The sequence below is a fragment of the Anthonomus grandis genome, chromosome 1 (assembly GCF_022605725.1).
Source record: "Anthonomus grandis grandis chromosome 1, icAntGran1.3, whole genome shotgun sequence".
NCBI lineage: Eukaryota > Metazoa > Arthropoda > Insecta > Coleoptera > Curculionidae > Anthonomus > Anthonomus grandis.
Window position 1 is genome coordinate 148,279 of NC_065546.1, and position 23,307 is coordinate 171,585.

The window sequence follows — 23,307 nt, forward strand, 5'->3', positions numbered from 1 at the left end:
TATTAGCAACTTAGAAACTGTCCATATTCCTGAGGGACATAGTAGGTACGGAAGATCCATGTAATTCATAGCCCATAATGATTTTCTTAACGTCTGAATGTTGCGAATCTAGATGTGACTTTCTTAAGATATTTCTTCAACATATTTTAGAAAAACTGACGTCTTAATTCACTAAGATGACTTTCATGACATCTTTATTCATCATCATTCATTATTTTACTAGGTACTCACAGATTAAATACAAACGTGAAAAATGCAAGAAGTCACTTTAATATTGCAGCGATTTATATTAACGTGCCTTGTTTTTAGAATAATATCAGTCATGCCACTATAAGAAGTTATTCTGCTGGTCGAGTCTACTGTTATAGTATACCTTTTTTTCATTTAAAGTATTTTATGGATGTATTTATCCCTGCGTTGGATTACATCCGAGACATTTCCTCTAGAAATTTCTTTAAAATTGTAATTTCATAGAGAGGTTCGCATTAATCCACTGGACTGTTTGGCAGATCCTTTTCTAAGTAGTTGTGAGAAGAAGAATAACAAGATTTTTTCCACGATGGCGCTCATCTTCCATTTTGAGATCTGTAACGATTATTATTCTTAGGAAAGTAGGTCAAATATTAGAAAAGTTAAAATAAAATAAATTAAACACGTATTTTTAGCGTAAAAATATCTGACTAGCGCTTTCTTTTGCAAAGAGCTTTGTCCAAATTAAAGGCGACTATTAAAATGGAAACATGGTAAAATAATCGAAAAATAGTAGTTACATAAATAGATTTTGATTTAATTTAAGATGATACTTATTTTGTAGGCAAAGTACATGTTAGTTGGTGCACAAATGTTCAAACAAAAGTGATTTATGCAACGATGGTCTACTATTTTTCTTTGTTTCCATATTAGTAGTCTTCCTTAATTTTGACAGTCATAGCCTACATCCCAAAGTGATAGGCAATAATACATAGTACATTCTTTCTCAAACGCTTAATACGTGTTTAATTTATTTTATTTTGACTTTGCTGATATTTAATTTCTATTAATTACAGCCTTCAGGGTGTCCAATTGGGACATTTATTTTGTAGGTTATCTCGCTTACTATAGAAGATAAAGCCATGCGATTTCGAATGTTGTCAAAATAGTGTTCTACAGAAAAAACCCCATTAAAGCTTTTTTTACTTTTTCAATACCTACGTTAAGTAATGTCGGAAAGAAGTCGCAAAATCCAAAACTTTTAAAATCACTTAGTAGATTAAAAACTATGACAGCTGTCAAATTTTTGACAAAAGTTCATTCCTTTTCATCAAGTAACGCAATATTGCGAAAACCGCAAGGCTCTATTTCCTATAAAAACCGAAATACCCTACAAGTTTGTAGACCCCATGCAACTGATGAAGTCTATTATATTGTCATGAAATTCGTTTAAAATTATTGTTGAGGAGCTTTTTAATAACATTATCAAATTCAATATCAGATTAGCAAACAGATCAGTATCTGTTACGATAATAAATATATCAATGACGTGAATGGTTGATGCCTGCTCTTTACTTGGAATCTCATTCGTTTATCCGGAAAATTGGGAAAATGTGGGTATCAATGAAACATAGGTCACCCACGCCGTCAGCCGTCACGTTTATGCTGCGTACGCCTGCGCGTCATTATTGATATGAGCCCAACTTTTCGCTTTTGCGTGGGTCTTCTAGGTAAGAATGGCCCACATCCATGGGGAAATTTTGCCTTTAGGGTAGTTGAAACGTCAATGCCGTATTGAAAAGTCGGGCGATAAACCGGATACAAGATGGCCCGAATGGGAACTGTTTATTTCCAGTTTTTCGTCATTTGTGAGTAATTTTTATTATAAGGGCTTTCTGTTGAATTTTTTTGCTATAAATAATTTTTTTTTCCTCATAATTTTTAGAATTTTTTTAGTAATTTCATATTCCTAAGTTAGTATATCTAGAGAATTATACTTAGATATAAATTCATTATTCAAATTTGAAACTAAATAATATCGCCACAAGCGTCAGCTTCCAGTGTCCTTATGATGTTAATGACATACTGCATTAAAGTTGTAAATAGTACAGTATGATCGCTTTGGACTAAATGATTTGGCAAATATTTGTGAATATTTGACGCGCATGAATATCAAACACATTTGATACACATTTGCATCTAATTATGTAAAGGTCTACAACAACTATCCGCAGTCTTGATTTTAAATGTCCTGATGTGGATTCGCGATGTTTTTAATACGTCCAAAAATCAAACAGACTACAATAAACCACTTCAATTTAAACATCTACAAGTTCTCTTGGCATCCTTGGATTCGAATACGCTGGTGTAGTTCGCTATGTGCTGTCGAAGAAGTGCAACATTGACTATATAAAAATAAATCATTTGTTATTAACGATAGCAGTTAAAGGTTTTTATTTGATGGTCATGAACAAACCTTATTACGTTGGGAAGATAACCGAATTTTTTTTGTCTGTTAACTTTGCTGCTGTTAATTAAAGACCCTATAATTAATTATTTAAATAAAGTGTCTCTCACGAGATGTGTCTTCACTTTGGGTATTTTAAAATCTTTAAGTCAAGCTTATTCCCCATGAACTTTAAAACACCATTTCTATATAGTTTCCCAAAATACATAAGGATGGTTATCCAGTTAGATCTGTTCATTCTTTTGTGAACTCATTTTTCTATAAATTGTCCTCGTGGCTTTATAATGCTTTAAGGATTCTATAAAAAACTGAATAGAATTTGCAGGTTATCTAAAAATTGTTGTAATCCCACAGGGCGCCATTTTACTGTTCTTGAACGTTGAAATTTTTTTTTCCAGTATATCATCACAGAAATTGTTGTATTACTATTATTGAAAAACTCCTTAATTCCGCAACCCTTTTCAAATTAATCATACATAAACTAATTTTCATCCGTTATTTGGTTCTGCAGTAGAATTTCTTTAAGTTTAGTGACCGAATTTTTAAATAGAAAACAGGTCTTGCTAAATTTCTTATCTTTCACCTTTTCTGAGCGAGGTTTTGCAGGAACAAATTATTTCTAGTTGCTTTGCCTCATATACCATATAAAAAAAATCTTACAGAGACTTTAGTGCTTAGTGTTGCTGAATACTTAAATATTGTATATGGTCTTTTTTAACTGAACAAAAATAAATATAAAATTCAGAAAATTCAAAATTCCTATGTAAGATTTACTAGAAATTCGCCTCGGAGGGTTCATGTGAGTGAGCATGTAAAGCAGGTCTATAGTTTTAATATGACACAAAGAATATTTTTGGGTATAAGCTGCACGGTACATAAATTACTTAATTTTTATAAGCCAGAATATCTGTCAGAATTCCTTATTCAAAGAAGAGATAAACATCATATTCGCTATAAAACCACAGTGGCAACCCCCCAGCATAAGACTGAATTTCTGAAAGGTTCTTTCATATATACTTCTACCTGTATTTATAATGGCCTACCTGCAGCAATTAGGCATTAAAGATTTGGGTATGGCCTCTTTTAAGTCTAAATTAAAAAAAAAATTTGGCGACTGCTGATATCTTAAGCCGAGTGTAGTTTTGATTCTGGTATGGTACTCTGAATCATTTTTGTTTGTTTAAGTTTTTATTTTAAGAAAATTGTATTATGTCCTTTATTATTTATTGTGGTGGTTATTAAAACGGTATTTTTCACCTTTGTATATACAGGGTGATTTTTATAAAAAGGGTCATGCTTTTGGGGGATGATAGGGGACGTTCAAATATAACTTTTGATATAAGACACTATGGGTCGGAAATGGCTCAGAAGCAAAATACAGGGGGTTAAAGTTTTTAAAAAAAATTAAGAAATTAATTTTTAGTTTTTTGACTGTTTAAGAATATCGGTGTCAAAATTTTCTCAATAAAAACTGCCTAATAAAGATGCTTTAAATGTAAAAAGTAAAAGTTTTAGTTTCAACCAGTGGCGTAGATCAGATAAGCATTAGAGTAATTTTTTATAAAAAAATAGTACGCCACTGATAATCAAAAATTTTAAAAATCTTTGGTTTATTTAACAGAAAAAAAGAAAATTAGAAAGAAAATTATCAGAATTTAAAAATAAACAACTTTAATAAAAACTACGGAAAAAAAATTTATTGGATAACGTTAAAAACTACTTTAATACACAGAAAAAACGATTACTCCTAACAAGTAAATAAATTTCTCATTTTTCAAGAATAATACATTCTTAATTGAAATAAATAGGCTTAAATTGCGGAAATAGAGTTCTTTATAAATAGGAAACAAAATATTTAAAATACAGATTTAAAAAGAGAATACTTATTTAATCAAAATATTTCATAGATTTAGTTGTATTAAATGTATTCTCAAATAGAAACAAGTGAAATGTCCCATTTGAATAATAAGGTATCAATTCAAGTCATTATAATCTTGAATTTAGTAAATGTTATGTTCAATTTAAGCTTTTCAAGTTAATTAATTTAAATAAATCAGTTTATTGTTTAGAAAGATATATATTATTACTTTAAAGCCCGTATATATAGTTTAAAATACTCTATTAATCAAATGAAGACTATACCCGGTTCGTTTAAAGAACATAAATTGATGCTTTGAATATTTATTTCCTTACAATAAAATCAATGTATTCAATTGAATTTATATATTCTGAATGACACTTTTTGTTCATCTCAAAAATGGGAACGTCGGTGTACCACGCCACGCGTACCTGTTTGCCTCTTGTACTCTTTTTAGTCATAGACGCGGTTGAGTGGTGTGTGGCGTGCAACCTGTGTTGGTCCTCTGAAAAACGGAAAATCAGCGCGTGGAAAGTGTTTTACGAGAATGGAATGTGTCTGGAATGACTTATCCTATTTTTATATTTACGAAAATTGAACGTGTGACATAATGCACGACCTTTATGAAGGAGTCTTAAGATACGATATGGCTGTAATAATTAAAAATCTTTTGATAAAAAACATTTTTCTCTAGCTAACCTTAACTCGCGAATTAAATATTATACTTATGAGCCAGGTGAAAAAAATATTCCTCCAGCCGTTAACAATGACCACCTATTAAAAAAAATGTATAATTATGTCCGCTTCAGAAATGTTATGTCTTTGCAGAAATTTTAGATTTATCGCTGGAGATCTAGTTCCTGAAAATGACGAGATTTGGTCATTTTATTTACTTATTCTTGAAATCGTTAATATACTCAGTTCACAGACGCTTGCAAATAAATCAATAGAATTAATAACAACTCTTATAGAAGAGCATAATGAATTGTACCTTAAATTTAGCAAAGAAGCATTCAAACCAAAATTTCATTGGCTACTGCATTATCCTAGAATAATAAAAAAGGTGGGTCCACCAAAATTCATATCTTGTATGAGATCCGAAAGCTAAGCATAAGGAGTATAAAAACGTGGCTCAAAGTATTCGTTGTAGAAAAAATCTGCCTTTTTCCTTGGCTACGAAAATTCAATTGAAAACATGTCATCGGTTAAATGAACAAAGCGGTTTTTGTGATAATATCTCTACGGGACTTATAAGTGATGTAGATATCAAATATTTGGCGAATTTTGATGAGCAACTTATTAATATTAAAGAGTTTTCTAAGTCCAGCAGATATGAGATTAATAGTTTTTAAATACGATCATAATAGCGTGCTTTTTACTTGACGTTTCTGAAGATATACCAACGTTTTTTTCTATAAAAGATACCTCCTATATTAAACAAAGTAATTCAAAAACAGTATATTTTTATGGTTTATTTTAAAACAATTAATTACAGTAATCATTACAATGCCTTTAAAATCGAAAGAACATCACAATATAAGTTAATCAATGATTTTTTTTCAAATATACCAACGATAATTCGAAATGTGAATCATTCAGTCTATGTATATATAAAAGAAATATAAAAAGTAAATTTAAAAACATTCAGTTTCTTGTTGTAGTATGTAGTGATTTTTTTTATCATAATTCAAAAGAAGATTCTTTTAAAGTTGTTTTTTTGAAATATGTACTACATAATATATTATTACCATTTTTTTTGTAAGTATTTAGTAGGATTGTTTAAAAAAGCTACATGCATAGATGTGGTTAGTTTGGTTTTATAAATAATCCTATTGTTACATATATAACGTGTTATGTAGATACCTACATATTTGTTTTTATATAGATACTTACCTATTTGTTTTAGGAAATAAACCTGTTCACATTTTTATTTTCTATGAGTACCTACTTTGTACTTTGTAATAAATATAAACCTATATTTAAAAAACATACACAGAATGTGTTTTTTTTTTTTGTTTACTATTTTTGTTACAATTATTTAAAGTAATATTTGTTCCTATATAATGTATGTAGGTTTTTGTTTTTGGATAATAAACATATGTTTCCATAGAACCTGTTCAATTAATTTATTACCAGAATTTAACCGAAAAATAATTAGGTAAATACATAGTAATTTATTGCAATACCTAAATCATAAAATATAAAACGGTTGAATTTTTAATAATTTATAGCAATTCTTACACTTAGTTGAAATAATAATTGACAGTTTTATGTTATTTAGTGTTGTTGTAATTTATAGGGTTCTTTTGCTATCAAAATAAAACTACCAGAAAGTGTGTGCCTTTTGGTATTTTTATTTTGATTCAAAAAGAACCCAATAAATACCACTGCACTAAATACTATAAAACTATTAATTTATTTCAACTGAGTGTAAATATTACTAATTTCAAATATTTAACCTATTTAAATCGAATAAAAAAATATTAATAACAAGCCATAAACATTTTAATTTAATACTATTTAATATTCAATTTAATTTGCCAGGCGGTTTAAAGCAATTCTTCACATCTTTAAGTTGAATTTATAACTCATTGTAGCTAGTCTTAAATATTTTTGGTTTGATGAAGCAATTTGTCAAAACGATATGTTCATAGATTTATTGTTAACAGTAGAATTACTTAAATTAAGAATTTGACCATTTCAATACAAATTACCAAAATGGTTCAATGTAAGAAAAAATAAATTTGAATTAAATAATTAAATTTCATCGCTTTAAAGAAAAAAATATTCCTTGCAAGAATATGATATTCTCAAATGAAATTTCAATATATTCTCACAATAAGTTATTTGTGGACTTAAACCAATTCTATAAACATCTTGAAATTGAAAATATAATATTCTTAAATTGAACTTTTATCTTCTTGCGGATATATAATCCTTAGATTTTCTCAAATAAAGTGTCTAATTCTCATTTTAAGTACCCTTTTTTTTCTGTGTAATAAATAATAATAATTCATTTAAAAGGTACTCAAAGTGGCCGCAATTTTGTTGGATACAGAGCCTGCAGCGTAGTGTTAAATTGTCGTGAATTTTCTGAATAACTTCACCCCTATCTTTAATTTTGCCAGCAGCTACTGCAATGCGAGCCAAAAGATCATGTTCATCTGGCACAGGTGTAGATTAAATAAGTTGGTCCAAATGACCCCACAAATAAAAATCACAGGGATTTAAATCGGGAGAGCGCGCTGGCCAAGCCACTGGGCCTCCCTTCCCAATCCAACGTCTAGGATATCTTTGGTTCAAATATTCCCTGACAACGCGACCATAGTGTGCCGGACAACCATCATGTTGAATCCACATTATTTGCTGAACATCCAATGGCACATCTTCTAAAAGTTCAGGCAGTACATCTCGAAGAAAAATCAAATAATTCCCTGCAATGAGACGTCTTGGCAAAATGTACGGACCAATCAAGTTCTCCCCTACAATGCCTGCCCAAACATTCACAGAGAATTTTTGTTGGTAGCCACGGATAAATTTAACATGAGGGTTTTCATCAGCCTAGACATGATTGTTACTTAGGTTGAAATGTCCCTCTCAGCAAAACGTTGATTCGTTAAAACAAAATAACTTGGCGAATGTCTGGATGTTCAGCCCCTTGTTGAAGATACTAAGTGGCAAACGCGAACCTATTAGCATAGTCTTGGGGATCAACAGATGCTGAACCTTTTTGTGTGGTTATCATGCAAAACTTTCCAAACCAACGTTTGGCTTATCTTCGATGATCAGCAATTTTTCGGGTACTTGTATTTGGATCCTCTTCAATATTGTGAAGTATTTCCTCCTCAACATTATCATGAATAGGTCTTGCACGAACTCTTATGCCTGAATTCACCTAAAACAAAAAGTACATGTTAATTTATGTTTTTATTTTTTTTAAGTAGGTACTTGTAATTGTCCTCTCTCCTGTCGTAGACTCCTGTCGACCTTAAGAAAAAATCTTCTCTCTGGGATCATTCGATTGGGAAAACGTTTAGCATAAATCGCGCGAGCCAATACAGCATTTCCTCTGGATTAACCAAGGGTTAAATGCATATTTGCCAATTCATTCCACGTAAATCGCTCCATAACATTCAAAATAAAGCAACGGCAGAACAACTACCTTATTTAAATTAATCAGGAAGATGACGTTATAACAAAGTTTTGATTCGTATGTCAAAAATATCCTAGCAATCGTCAAAGTCAATCTTATTTGTGGGATCAGTTTCATCTACTTATTTACTTGACGCCAGTTAAAGAATCATGTGGCTCGCATTGCCAGTAGCTGCAGGCGACATTAAAAATAGGGATGAACTTATTCAGAAAATTCACGACAATTTAACATTACGCTGCAGGCTCTGTATCCAACAAAATGGCGGCCACTTTGAGCACCTTTTAAATGAATTATTATTATTTATTATTTGGTATTTTTTAACGTCATCCAATAAATTTTTTTTTGCTTAGTTTTTATTAAAGTTATTAATTTTTAAATTCTGATAAAATGGTGCCTTTTGGGAAAAAGATGCAGGATATCTTTTTTTCTGTTAAATAAACCAAAGATTTTTTAAATTTTTGATTATCACTGGCGTACTATTTTTTTTTATTAAAAAATTACTCTAATGCCTATCTGATCTACGCCACTGGTTGAAATTAAAACAGTTACTTTTTACAATTAAAGCATCTTTATTAGGCAGCTTTATTGAGAAAATTTGACACCGATATCTTAAACAGTCAAAAAACTAAAAATTAATTTCTTAATTTTTTTAAAAACTTTAACCCCCTGTATTTTGCTTCTGAGCCATTTCCGACCCATAGTGTCTTATATCAAAAGTTATATTTGAACGTCCCCTATCATCCCCCAAAAGCATGACCTTCTTATAAAAATCACCCTGTATATAAAATATAAAATAAAGATTATTTTATTTTATTTTTATATATAAAAGTTTACAAAAGGTACGCAGACGATGTTTTTGTTTTGTGGGTGGACAGAAAGTTCGTACCAATTTCCTAACCTTTATTAGTTTTAATCATCAGATATAGGAAACTATTCTTCTTAGATTTGATTCTTCAGGGAAAACCCAATAAAATTTTTTTCGAAGCTTACAAAAGAACGTCGCCCACTGATAACATGAACACAAATTTGCATATTTTAATTGTAGCTCCTTTTTAAATTTCCTATGTACAAACCTGCTTTCTTAAAATATAATTAAAACCATAGCTTTATTTTATAGTTTTCCTTCACGTGACTTATATAAACTTTTAATTTTATAACCGGTACAAAATCTCATACCATGTTATTTATCTTCCCAAGAATGATACTGTACAACATTTTAGATGCTTGAGCTACTTTGATAGCATTTCCCAACAGCTAGCAAAATTTTTTAACCCTTTGCTACCAAAGCTTTTAAGGTAAATAAGTCACTAAAATAGAACTTAGTAAAGGCTTTTGATAAATCAGATCATCTCTTTAAATCTGGTGTAATTTGCAATATGATGATTGTTCTAGGATTTATGTAGGACACAAGAGTATCTGCTAGGGTACAAGAACTCCTTAGCCTTGTTAGAAAAATCAAAGAAAACTGTTATAGAAACCAAGTCTACTTTTGCTACCCATCTTCTGACCACAGAATATTAAAGTTTTAAGATTCCTGAAGATATGTCGATTAATCACCAGTGCCACAAGATTATAAAGCTAGACCTTCTTAAAAAGATAAAAAAAATATATAAAGACAAAAAAAGTTTTCTTCATTTTAATTTTAGGTTTAATATAAATTTTTATGGTTTTTATAAAAAGTATATTGATGTTGTTAGGCTATTTTATTCCCAGTTATAGCGTAATAATGCGTGTGCGATGGTCTTCGAGCGACCATTTAGGACAATTTTTAATATTTTTATAAACTTTGTATTACAGTAACGTGTATTTTATATTTCAGGTACGATAATGCTGAATTCATAAAGCAAAACATGTTACCTATAATTTATTTAATTAGATCGCTTTTGAAACCGAGACCTTACGTTTTTTCGTTTTGTTGTAAATTGTTTCTTTTAGAAAAACTGACAAATTTTTTTAACTATACCACCTATTTCCAAAGTTACATTGCTTAAAATAGCAAGACTTTGCACTTTTGCGGAACTGCAAACGTCCTTGAATGCTTTTGGCTTGAATTTACGAAATAGATGAAAGTAAATTCTAGAATTTAGGTGTATCTCTGGTCACTAAAAATTTGATTCTTTAGAAAAATTTTTATTTTAGGTATTTCTTTGACAAGCCTAACGCAGTCTATCGAGTTATCAAATAATAAGGGATCATCAAAGCCGATAAGACCAAGAACCAGCACAGCACCTTCACTGGAAGGTGTCACACCTAAGGCTGCACCAGTTATCTCGACAACCCCTAAAGATGACAGCGGTGTTGCCATTTATCGAGTCCTCAACCGGATCACCGATACGACGTGTATTTTACTTAAGACTGACGCCTTGGTCGAGGTAAGCCTTGATATTAAGTAATTAATAGACTGAACAATTGAAATGTTTTATTTCATTTAAAATTATTTAAGAACTTACGGCCCTGATCTGTTTGTATATTCAATATTTTACGCTTTAAAATTCAAATTGAAGTAAGAAACACGCTTCAAATCTCGATTTGTTTTTTGGATCTCGTTATGAGGGTAATTTTTTAGGTCACCTTCAAACTGCATAAATTAGATGAAAAAGCCGCGTCTCTAATTCCCGAAAAAGCGATGATCGATGGAGACTGCGGCCTGGAGGAACGTGTAACTATGAACTTAGTGTGGTCCGGATATAAGCTGACCTTATCTTTTAAAAAGGTAAGAAAAGCTGCATTTTTACAAACCCTCTTACTCAATAATTATCTGAGTTAAATATTATTCTCTTTTTAACATAAGGAAATAAGTTAATTTTGCTTTAAATTTTTTTTATCACTTTATGCTTTTTTATTTGAATTGATTTATATTGTAGACCCCTGGTGGCGAACTGTGGTACATCAATAATGTAGAACTGGATGCTAGTGTCGACCTTCCAGAATATCACGGAATTCCTACTAGAGGTATACTATGAATTTGTATCTCTTTCTATGGTCACACTCACAAATATCATCTCACAAATTAATTAATGTTTGTTTACAGATAAAACTATTAGACTTTACAATGACAGCATGCTCCTTCCTACTCCAGTTGGCAGATCGTTTTTATGCAACGAAGAAGTGGAGATCCTACTGAAGACTCGGAAGGAGGACAGGCCTCCGCAAGGAGTCCGAGGCTCCTTACTACTCAGAGCCTTACAGTTACAACCATTTATGTACAGAAGTGAAAACTTTTCAAGGCCATTCGAGTGTAATGCACAGAGAAGTTTTAGGTAAGACATTGCTAGACATAATTACATTTTATATCAAACCATAAAGTTGTACTTATTCAATGGGGATTACTCAGTATATGAGTATATTTGTACCCGTTTGGATGCATACAAACTGCTTGTCTATTTTGTTCCACTTTTATGCTAGATAGGACATTAGAAATCCCATCTTTTATTTTTAATAGGGTCAAATATTAGCTCTCCTAATTATTTTAGAGGAAAAATGTATTGGAGTAGTTTAAAGAGCACTAAAATCTGCAACCAACTAGATAATTTTTAATTTTGTAAGTTTGCTCGTTTAGAAGTTATTGGCGAGAATCTTGGTGAAAACTTTGTCTTTTTCGTCGCACCGTACTTAAAGGTGTACTTAGGGTACACTCAAGGTGAGAAACTTAGGTAAAGGTAAACTGCCAAGTAAAGTTATCATAATAAAATTGTGGGTTTAATTAAATTATTACATATGGAAAATTCGTACAATCATACACATGCACACAAATTATTTTAATATAAACCATGAAATATGTATTTTTTTATTCATTAAACGGGAAACCCCCATTACAAAAAAAGACAAATTATAAAATACAGTTATGTCAATAATTAATAATCCTTACTTAAACTATTAAGAGTTAAAGTGCTTAACTAAAAAAAAAGACTCTAAAGTAAATAAACAAAAAAAAATATGTCTTTGTATTAACTAATAAATTAGGAACATAAATTCTCACTTGGTTTACCAAGTGAGAATTTATGTTCCATATATATCAAATCAACCATCAAACAACATATTAATTAAAAATATTAATTGAACAATACTAAGTATTCAACATTTTCATTAAACTACCCTTAAAAGACCCATATGAATTGCTAAAAACATCTAGCCTCTCCTCCCGATCCAAAAAATCTAGAGATCTCTCTAAAAAAGAGTTTTTACCATAATTGGTTCTATGGAACTCAATATGAAAAAAAATTATTTTGCCTGTGTTCTCTGAGGAATAGAAAATGTAACCTAGGAAAGTAAATCCGGAGAGGATGTAATACCATTTAACAACTTATATATAAAACAGATGTCAAACATTGTTCTTCTTTTATCCAAAGACAAAACTTTAACATAATTTAATATTTGGGAACAATAATGATTAGCAATAAGATCTAAATTAAACATGTAGTTATAATATCTTACAAATTTGTTTTGCACACTCTCCAGTAATGACTTATAGACATTATACTGGGGAGTCCAGATAATTGAGCCATACTCAAGCTGTGATCGTACTAATCCCACATATACAGACTTGACAGCCTGCAATGATAACCCCTCACAATTTCTAAGCGTAAAACCCAACATTCTATTAGCTTTTACTACTATTTGGTCTATATGATTGCAGAAGTTTAATTTCGTGTCAAACAGTATTCCTAAATCCTTAGCAACATCCTTTAATTGAAGTTTCTGGCCGTTAATTGTGTAAAATGATGGTATCCTACTTTTTTTCCTATGAAATGAAATTTGGAAGCATTTATTAATATTCAAATCCAACAAATTATTTTGGCACTACAGAGAAAGTCCATCAAGATCTTTCTGTAAGAGGCTGATATCAAGTTCATTCATAATAACCAAGAAAAGTTTGAGGTCATCAGCAAACATTAAAATTCACAATACTCCAAGACATCCCTAAGGTCATTAACAAACAAACTAAATAGTAAAGAAGAGCCATGTCCGCCTTGTGGCACTCCAGAACAAACTTCAATCACCTTAGATATAAAATTACCAAGTTTAATCACTTGCTTTCTGTCACTAAGAAAGCTAATTAACCATTTTAGCAATCTATCAGAAAAACCTATATTTCTCAATTTTTCAATTAATAACAAATGATTTACCTTGTCAGACGCCTTGGAGAAGTCTGTATATACAGCATCAATTTGATACCCCCTCTTCAAGGCATCTGACAACTTGTTGTGGTATATGAGTAAATTTGTAAGAGTGGACCGACCACCTCTAAAACCATGCTGTTCCTCAACAATAATTTCTCTACATTGCCAATTTAAATAAGCAAACATAAGGCTGTCAAAAATTTTGGGGATGGATGACACTATGGACACACTACGATAATTTCTAACATCATCCCTCGACCCTGATTTAAAAGTAGGAGAAATATAACCTTCTTTCCATATGTCTGGAAATGTTCCAGAAATAAGAGATAAGTTAAAAAGTTTACATAATGGCTGTGATAGTGCATATCGACAGTTTTTTAAAAGAATATTGGGGATTCCATCTGGACCAATCATTACCTTATTAGGCAAAGCCCTCAGCTTATCAAACACCTCAGCCAGACTTATGACAGGACAGTCCATATTAATTTGGCTAAAAGATTTTTCAGGCGGGGTTATGTTTGCATTTGAATAGACTGCAGAAAAGTGAGTAGCGAATAAATCAACAATCTGCTGACCATCAGTTGCAACACTATTATCTAAAAACATTTCCCCTGGTACAATGTTAGATGCTCTTTTCTTATTAACGAACTTCCAAAAATTTTTCGGATTACTAGTCAAGTTCTCATTCAAAGTAGCAAGATAATTTCTGTAGCACTCTTGACTTAACCTTTTACACTGAGCTCTCAGAACAGTAAATTCATGATAATCTCTTTCATTATGGGATAGTTGGTATTTTTTATGCTTACTTTTTTTGAGAAATACCAATCTTCTTAATTCGGTAGAAAAATATGGAGGAAGATGTCCTATATTTTTTTTGAGGCACAAAACATTGTATACCAAAATTTAAAATGTTATAGAACTCTGACACCATAATGTTAATATCGCTATCATTAAAAATAGTATCCCAATTTATAGAAAAAATATAATCATTTAAACCTTGATAGTTCCCATTCTTAAAATCAAAATAAAATTCCTCAACTCTAAGTGAATCCAACATTACATTGTTGTCTACTCTAAAATTACAGGTATAAAAAATATGATGAATTGAGTCACAAAAAAGTGGATCTGGAGACTTAAAACATTTCATGGCGCTATCGTTGGTAAACAGAAGATCCAGGAACAAATCCCTGCTATTTGGCATATCAATCATTTGGTACATATTAAAAAAACCATATATTTGTGCTAGAAACACGGCTGGTGAATTTGTTGGACAGTCTACTTGGACCCCATTATGAGCATTTGACCAATGTACCCCTGGCAAATTGAAGTCACCCATCATGTAAAACTTAGTGCTAGGATACATAGAACAGATTTCTTCAATTGTGATGCAGTGATCACTATAGATATCATCAGAGGACCCTGGGGGAATATATACACCGCCAACTACAAAACTTGATCCTAAACATTTACATAACAAAAACAGCTGTTCAAAGTGAGATTCTGTCTTTTTAATGATTGAAGCTTGTATGTGATTTTTTACCAGTATTAGCACTCCACCACCTCTACTCTTTGATGTAATCTGCACATTTCTATCAGCACGAAATATACTGTAATTACAGCAACTAAGTTCTTCTGAAAAAATGTCCTCATTCAACCAACTCTCCGTAATAACAATAATATCATAACTTGAACAATCCAACATTAAGTTCAACTCAGCAATTTTGGTACGAAGCCCTCCCACATTCTGGTAATACATTTGTAATGGGGTATTGGCTAGTTTTTTCTCGTGTTACGTGTGTTATCTCTCAGGCTGTCTTTCCTTACAACCTTGGGACATCCATTAATGTACCTAATGATGTAACTATCATTTTCTTCGGCATTCCTCTCTTGCAGCTCAGTTTTTACCTTCCTAAACTGGTCTCTTTGCATCATCGTCTGATCTAGATTAATGCTGTACTTAGTCCCCGACAATTTTTTCTTAACTTTTAATACCTCTTTAACAAAAGCCTGTTCAGTACAGAGTACTTTTAATGGCCTGCATGAGCCTGTCTTTTTAGTGCCAATTCTAAGAAATTTTTCAACTTTATCGAGTCCTCGATCTACTTTCATCAGCTTAAAGACATCTTGTAACGCTTTCTTGTCATCTTCGATTCTATCAGTTAAATCGGTTCGATTAGACTCATTTGCACCATAAATTAATAAATTTCTAGATCTAGTTGATCTTTCCTGCATCTCGTTGAATAACTGCTCGGTAACCAACTCAGCAGATTCATGCTTACACTTCTGATTTTTTACTGATTCCAGCTCCCTTTTTATAACTTCAATTTCTTTCTTTAGCTCTCCCACTTGTCTTAAAAGGGCTGGGGCGCTTTTAAATGCTTCTCTGCATGGTTTACAGAAATACATCATAGTTCGTTTCTGAATGACAACAGCCCTTAGCTCTGATGCATTTAATCCAGTGCACCCTTCCGTGTTGTGCATAACTATGTGGCAGCACTGGCAGCTGTCGCAAACCACTATTTTAGATTCGTCTGGTATGGATTCATTGCAAGTGTTGCATAAATTGACCATGTTTTCGCCTTCCTAACCACACTTTCACAAAACTCCAAAAATACTTATAGATCCTGTACACTAGTACTTGAGCTGAAGCAGGATACAAAATACTGATTACATACTTTTTTAGTTAAAATTTGATTAAAAAACTCCCAAAAATAATGGGGCAAAATTTTTGTAAACACAAGGTTCAGACATAACCTTAATTTTTTTTTTTTTTAATTTTAAAAAACTTGTATACTTTAAGACTTTCCTTTTTTATTAAAAATAATTCATTAAACCTAAAATATTAACTTAAAAATATGTTATAACAAATGTTTAAATATTCCTCCGTAAGCCGCTAAGCAATGATCCAAACGGTTGTAAAACTCATTTCTAACATTCGTTAATTGATAAACTGAAATTTTGTTACATTCCATCGAAATCGGACGTTTTAACTCTTCGAGATTTGGATAATTCCTATTCTTGTAAATTTAATTTTTTAAATGGCCCCATGACAGAAAAAAATCGTTGGGCGAGAAATAAAGAAACCTTGGTCACAGATTTACAGAATACAGATGCGAAACTGATCGAAAATACGCGTGCGAGCGCCAGACTTGAGACACGCCTCCTGGGCAGTGTTGTTACATGGAGATACATTAGATGTACTGCAAGGATAGATCTAATTGTACTTTTTTGGATGACATTGTACTTTTTTACAAATCCATATTCAAAGAGGAGGGGATAAGGCAGGGGGAATTTTTAGTGGGAATTGGGAATCAAATTATATAGGTATTAGATAAATATGGTAAAATTGGTAAAATGGTAAAATATAAAAAAATAGATAAATATTGTTTTAACGTTTTTATATAATTATATAATAATATAATATGTACATAATAATAATAATTGATTCATATTATTATGTACATAGGTACATTGTTTTATTATTGAGAATTTTCTTTTTTTATTTTTCGTAGTACCTAAAAATACTTTATAGAGAATTTAAAGAATTATTAAAAAATCGACTAAACTTATTAACTGTAGTTTTATTAATAAAACATATCATACAAACTAAAAACACAAACACAAAAAATATTCTTTAAATAAACCAAAACAAAACATAAAAATAGGAACAGAAAAAAGGAACTACGCTTATTATTGCACTAGAAGTAAAAACAAAATTAAAATTTTATTACAAGTGAATATTATAAAATTTTAAATAGCAACTTAAGAACCTAAAGTTGCTACGTCTAGTAAATATCTCGGTATATTATATAACTCCAAAAATTTTGGTGTATTATAATATATATTATAGCTACCTATATTATATAATATATGACCTTTGTTGAAAGTGTAATCGTATAAAAGTGCTATATTTTAATAACCTATTTCTAAGAGTCGTTTTTATTAAAGTTAATTAAGAAAAAACTCTCTCGGCGGTAGAGGATGAATGTGGAAGGGCTAATATAATTTTAACGATTGTCATTAGGTTTGAAAACATTAAATCCCCTGTACATTTTTTTGTTCTGACACTAGTCGCCAAAATAAATTGATGTCATTGTTATGTGCAATGTTTTCTCTTAAGTCAACTAATAACTGCCATTCCATATTAGCTGTCTCTATATCAACAGAAATGTGAGGAAATAAATTTACAAATTGAGCAATTGACATCACTTGACCTGATAAAGCTACTGTGGGTGTAAAATTTGATGCATATTTTAAAATAGGATCATTAAATTGGAAACGATTTTTAATTTGTTTACACATTTTTATATAAAAATCTAAGACCCTCACCCTAAAATTTTGAACACCCTCTTTACTACATAAAATATTTGAAGATATCAAAAGTCATCCACTTTTGCTCCTGCAAATAATTGGTCAAGAGGCACATAGTTTGCAGGATCATTTATGTTTATGGTTTGGATGGAAGTTTTATCTAAGATATTTTTTTTAATAAAACATCTTACAAGAGTTCTATACAATGCTGAAATTCTATTTAATAAAATTGGAAGCTTTGGACTTTCCGACTATAGTTCTATGTTTACCTTGTTGATTAATTCTAAAACATAAGCCAAAAACAGTAGATATAATTTGTACTCTATATTTTGCAGAACATTTAAAATGGATCTTGCACTGGGAAGATTATCCTCTAAAGCTGCTCTTTGAAAAAATAAGATTAAAGAATTCTCAATGCTCCAAAATTCTGTCCACAACATTCTGAAAAGAAAGTTAAAAATTAAGAACTACATTATTTATTTTATTAAAAAGTTAGGTACCTTTAAAGATAGCTACCTTGTCTGACTAGGATGTAACATCTTATGTGGCTTTTCATTAGCAAAAATCTGACATTCCTTTACCTCAGAAATCCTCTTGCTGCTATGGGCAAAGTATGCATAAATATCCCTTGTAAATTGCGCGACATTGTTTAGCAGTTTTTTTGCTGCAGCTGAAGAGCAGAGGTGAAGGGAATGGCAAGTGCAACCTTACACATAAATGTGAGATAAAATTTCCTTAAATCGAGCCTGGACACCTTTTACAACTTCCATCATGGTACTGGCGTTGTCAGAAGCAAAACCAATGACATTGTCAAATGGGATTCCATTTTCCACTAGAATGTTTTTTATTATGTTGAATAGGGCTTCACTAGTCGTTTCTTCGACCTCAACCAAATCCAAAAACTGGTCTTGAATTTGTCCCTGCCTCCAATATCTGGTTACAAGAACCGAATATCTGGTTACATTACCGAAGAAGTTTTTCTTTTCTTTGTTGAAGATGCTGATAGGGAGGTCAGGGGGGCTTCACTTTGAATTTCAACATCATCTTCATCAACTTCTGTTTCCAATGTTATCGATTCTGTAGATGTAGTCAGATGAGTTGAGGAGGTCTCGGCTGAGGTGCTTGCTAGGCTTGGACTTTTTGGGGGAGTTTTACTTTTTTTTTATAATAAATCTAAAATAAATGCAATATTTTTACAAAATGATTTGCATTTACTTTTTTGCATTTGACCTACCTATCCATTTAAAAAAAATATAGGTACTGAAAATACAAAACAAGGCAATTACCAACAAGCAACAAAATACAACTTCTCTAATTCAGCAATCAAATCAGCTAAACACCATCACCCACGCAAATACCTTCATTTTATTTTTAATAAAATTTTAAATTTTAACTTAAAAGATATAAATATAAAAAACAAACAAAGTTAGGTTAGGTCTAAGTCTAGTTCATACGCTTGCGATTTGCGATTAGTGGAACGCGATTTGCGAAAAATGCTCCCATTGGTAAGTTCTGACGTAAGTTACGGGTACCATTAACTCGTATTTTAATGTACCGAATAACCGAATTATGCGGCGTCGCGTCGTCGTAGTGGATTTTCCGTTTCAGTGCGAAAAAATCAAAAAGCAATTAAGGTTTGTCATTTGTACTTTTTTAAGATGAATTGTACTCTTGTACTTCATCCCCATGGATTGTACTGCTTTTGGCACAATTGTACCGTCTGTAACAACCCTGCTCCTGGTTGATGGATTTCCATCACCCGCCTATAGTACGGTGGCAAGGGGTTTAATTTGCTGCAAGCCTCTGCGCTGCGTGCTTTTAATTTTCTTTGCGTAGTATGCGTGTTTATGATTAATAATTAAATTGAAATAATATATTTGTATATTTTTTTAGTATTATTTTTGTTGAAATGGGGGGGTATAAGTGTGTATATCTTTATTGTTCCAGCCACAGTGGTGGAGGAACGACGTTATTTAGATTTCCAAAAGATGAGTTAATAAGTTAATATTTCGAGATAATGAAAAGCATTAATTTTACTCACCCATGTGATAACTTTCCTTTCCAGTATTTAATAAAAATATTTATACGACTTAAAATATTTAATACTTTAAAATTCGCCAACAGAAATTTATCATCTGCCAAAAAATCAGATAAAACTAAAAGAAAATTAAAAATTTTGCTTCATCTTTAATGTTTTATTAAATAAGATCCTTAAATCTGTTAAATGAAATAAAAATGTACTCAAGAACCCTTACATTCTGTTTTATTTAAGCCTATTTCTATTTTGACATTATAAATGCATTATAATATCCCAGCGAACTTATAGTGCAGAACATCTATCCCTACAAAAAAAAAACTTAAAAATGTATTGGTGCGGCCAGTCCAAACCATCCTTTTCAAGGGCATCGAATATCGGGAGCTTATATCCGCGATCTTTCGCATCTGGTATTCTGTAAATCTGTGCCTTGGTGCCCAATTTATTGCGTGTCGCAGGCCAATAACATTCCCATTGAAAGCGTTATTTAGATATGCGCCGGGCAATCATCCCTTTAATACCAAACTTCCTGATTTTCCCCGGCAAGATCATTAAAAATCGGCAAAATTTGTTCCTCAAGTAGTTCTAACTAATAATTTGCATTTAAATTTCGATTGGGAAAGATTGTTCCTAAAATGTGATATTTAAAAATCCCCAAACATTAATTTTCTGTGGATACTGAGCTCGTGTTGTTACATATCTATGCTGATTTTCTTTATCCCAATACCGATAATTTTGAACGTTAGGATCATTGCTTAAAGTAAAAGTGAATTCATCTGTAAAGTAAATATTTCTTATAAAATCCATGTTTGCCCTTTCCATCATATACAAATAGAACATGCCGTAATTTATCCCCATCCCTAAGCTTCTGATACCTCCCATATTTGTACGAGAAATATTTCTGTTTTTTAAAGCCCGAAACGCAGTTGTATGATCAAAATTCATGATCTCTCCAAGATTTCTTGTACTTATTGGTCCTTCATTTTCAAGTCTCTATCATTTACTTCGTTTTCTGGCCTTTTATGATTGCTTCGTTCATTGTTTGCCTCACATTTACAATTATTTACTACAGTGCCCTTTTGCTCAAATTTTGTAATAGTTCTATTAACTGTTGATTTTGCTGGTATCGGCCTATTTGAAAAAAGGCTGCAAACAAGTCTGAAATTTACCATTAGTAGGTTCTTTTTCTTCAGCAGTATAATTCATAGCTCAGTTTTTTAATGCAGTAAACTTATTTTGAAAAATTATTGCTTTGTTTGATGTTCATCTGCAGTCAAGGTAATAAATTTTGGCTGGCATACCTGTGAATACGAGGCAATATAAAAAGACAAAATTTCGTAATGATTTTCGACTGCTACTCCTAAATGAACAAACCAAAAAATTATTTTATTTCTAAAATAATTAGGGGAGTCAATATATATTTGACCCTATTAACAATTAGATGGGATTTCCTATGTCCCTCCTGGCGCTGCAATACCCTGTATAATTAAAAGATTTACTTGATCAACTTACTAAATAATTTAATTGAGCTTTAAGTGTGCATACTTTTTGGCATTAACGATAAATAATTGACCTTTCTATTCCAGTGTTTGCAGAATATTCTGACGCTATTTTTAAGTAAACAAATATTGAAATTGGGTACGTAAATTTAGCCGTCAATGGTAAAAAACATGTGCAGTTAAAGCTCAGCTGATTGACAAGGCATAACGTTGAATATTAATAGAATATTCACTACCAGTAGATTGTACCTAAAATATTTTAATTTATTATAAGATAATTTTTGTACACGTTTTGCATTTTAATATGCGTCAAATGCATGAGCTTTAACTGCGCATACTATTTAGCATTAATGGCTAAATTTATGTATGTATTCGGATGTTGTCAGATGAATCTTAAAGTTTATTTTAAGTTGTACAATCTTCTTGTGAATATTCCATTACTATTCATAATTTCAGTTGTAATAAAGTAATTTTGAATTTTACGCTCTTGTCAATTAGGTTTAGTCAATTCTATTTTTAAGTATATTTTCCTTACAGTAAGTATCTCATTAATATTAAAAATCTCAAGATAAGGTTCGATATGCATAATTGTTATTTAGCTGAGCTTTGACTGAGCATGTCTTTTGCCGGTTAAATTTACGTATCTATTCCGGTATTCCCTGAATATTTATCAATCGGTTAAAATTTACTGCGCCCGCCATTTGTGGCAAATAGCTAGATGTACATTTTCACGTAAAAATAAAATTCTAATTAAATGTACAGCTCTCACTGACATAAATGTAAACAAAGTGATCGAACTTAAAAAGATAATTTTTGGCAAACGTGGCAATAATGGAATGGGTATGTAACTCTTTGCTAGTTAAAGACGTTTTCTATTTGTTAAACTCAAATCTTTCATGCACGCCACGGACTTCAACCAGATGTGTAAATAAAAATATCGGGATAAATGCAGTAATAGATACAAATCAGTATGATAGCAAGGGGGCTTATAATTTTTTTAAAAATTATTTTAGGAGCGAGACAGCACCAATAGCAGTGGGATCTACGCTAGCCATAGCTGCCTTAGCTACTGTGACTGGGTATAGCGTATATCGATACTATCGGGTGAAGAATATCCAGTACAATACTATGGAATAAGTTTTGCGATTTTTCTAAAAATATATTTCAAGGGAAAAGTTATCAATACGTGCATCTGTGAGACCTGCGTATTATACATAGTTTCTTCGGCGCCTCGTTTGTTAGCCTTTTGTATTAAGATAGGTAATTTCGAAGAATTTCCTAATTAATGGGTCTATAATAGAATTATTGTAAGTATACCGAACTTAATTATTTCCAAGCAAATGTTTGGTAATTTAAACATATCACTGACTTTTGCACTGAAAAATCTGTAATCTTACTTAAGTGAAACTTCTTCGTACATATATCAAACTTTAAGCGTAAAATGACTTTTTTGTCAATTAATAAAACACATCTTTCCCTAAATGCCAAATTATACTATTTTATATTACATCCGTAAATCTTCTAACATTATAATCATTACTAACAATGAGCACTTTTATGCACAACTTAAATTTCTCTTAGAATCACTCTTGTTCACATTTTTCACAAAATTTGATCTCTTCCAAAAAGTCCAATGAATACAAAATTTTTATTTGACATATCAATAGAGTACATATTTCCATTCTATTAGCCATTAAGAATATGAAAAAGTTAATTTACAGGGTACCCCAAAATTTTACAGCATGTACTGGGACACTCTGTTTTTTGCCATATGCTTTAGTTGTTTTATAGCTATTTATGTTATATATTTTAATAAGTTTATATTATCTAACAATTTAGGAAGGTTTAGTATTACTGATATAGTATTATCGAAATGTAAAGACCACATAGATTG

General features: G+C 31.2%; 1 protein-coding gene across 1 annotated transcript; it reads left to right on the forward strand.

Annotated features, from left to right (window-relative positions):
- Window positions 1-1,315: 1,315 nt before the first annotated feature.
- On the forward strand, window positions 1,316-23,178 carry LOC126747180 (lysosome-associated membrane glycoprotein 5-like). Its single transcript, XM_050455710.1, has 6 exons — window positions 1,316-1,838; window positions 10,588-10,820; window positions 11,015-11,161; window positions 11,313-11,400; window positions 11,480-11,708; window positions 22,427-23,178. The coding sequence occupies exons 1-6, from the start codon at window positions 1,796-1,798 to the stop codon at window positions 22,548-22,550; spliced, it is 864 nt and encodes a 287-aa protein (XP_050311667.1). The 5' UTR covers window positions 1,316-1,795; the 3' UTR covers window positions 22,551-23,178.
- Window positions 23,179-23,307: the final 129 nt, after the last annotated feature.

Excerpts from the sequence above, each read along its gene's own strand:
- LOC126747180 (XM_050455710.1), top strand. The coding sequence starts at position 1,796 with ATGGCCCGAATGGGAACTGTTTATTTCCAGTTTTTCGTCATTT. Across the intron at positions 10,821-11,014 it reads AGACTGACGCCTTGGTCGAG|GTCACCTTCAAACTGCATAA; the intron begins GTAAGCCTTGAT and ends GTAATTTTTTAG. Across the intron at positions 11,709-22,426 it reads AATGCACAGAGAAGTTTTAG|GAGCGAGACAGCACCAATAG; the intron begins GTAAGACATTGC and ends AAATTATTTTAG.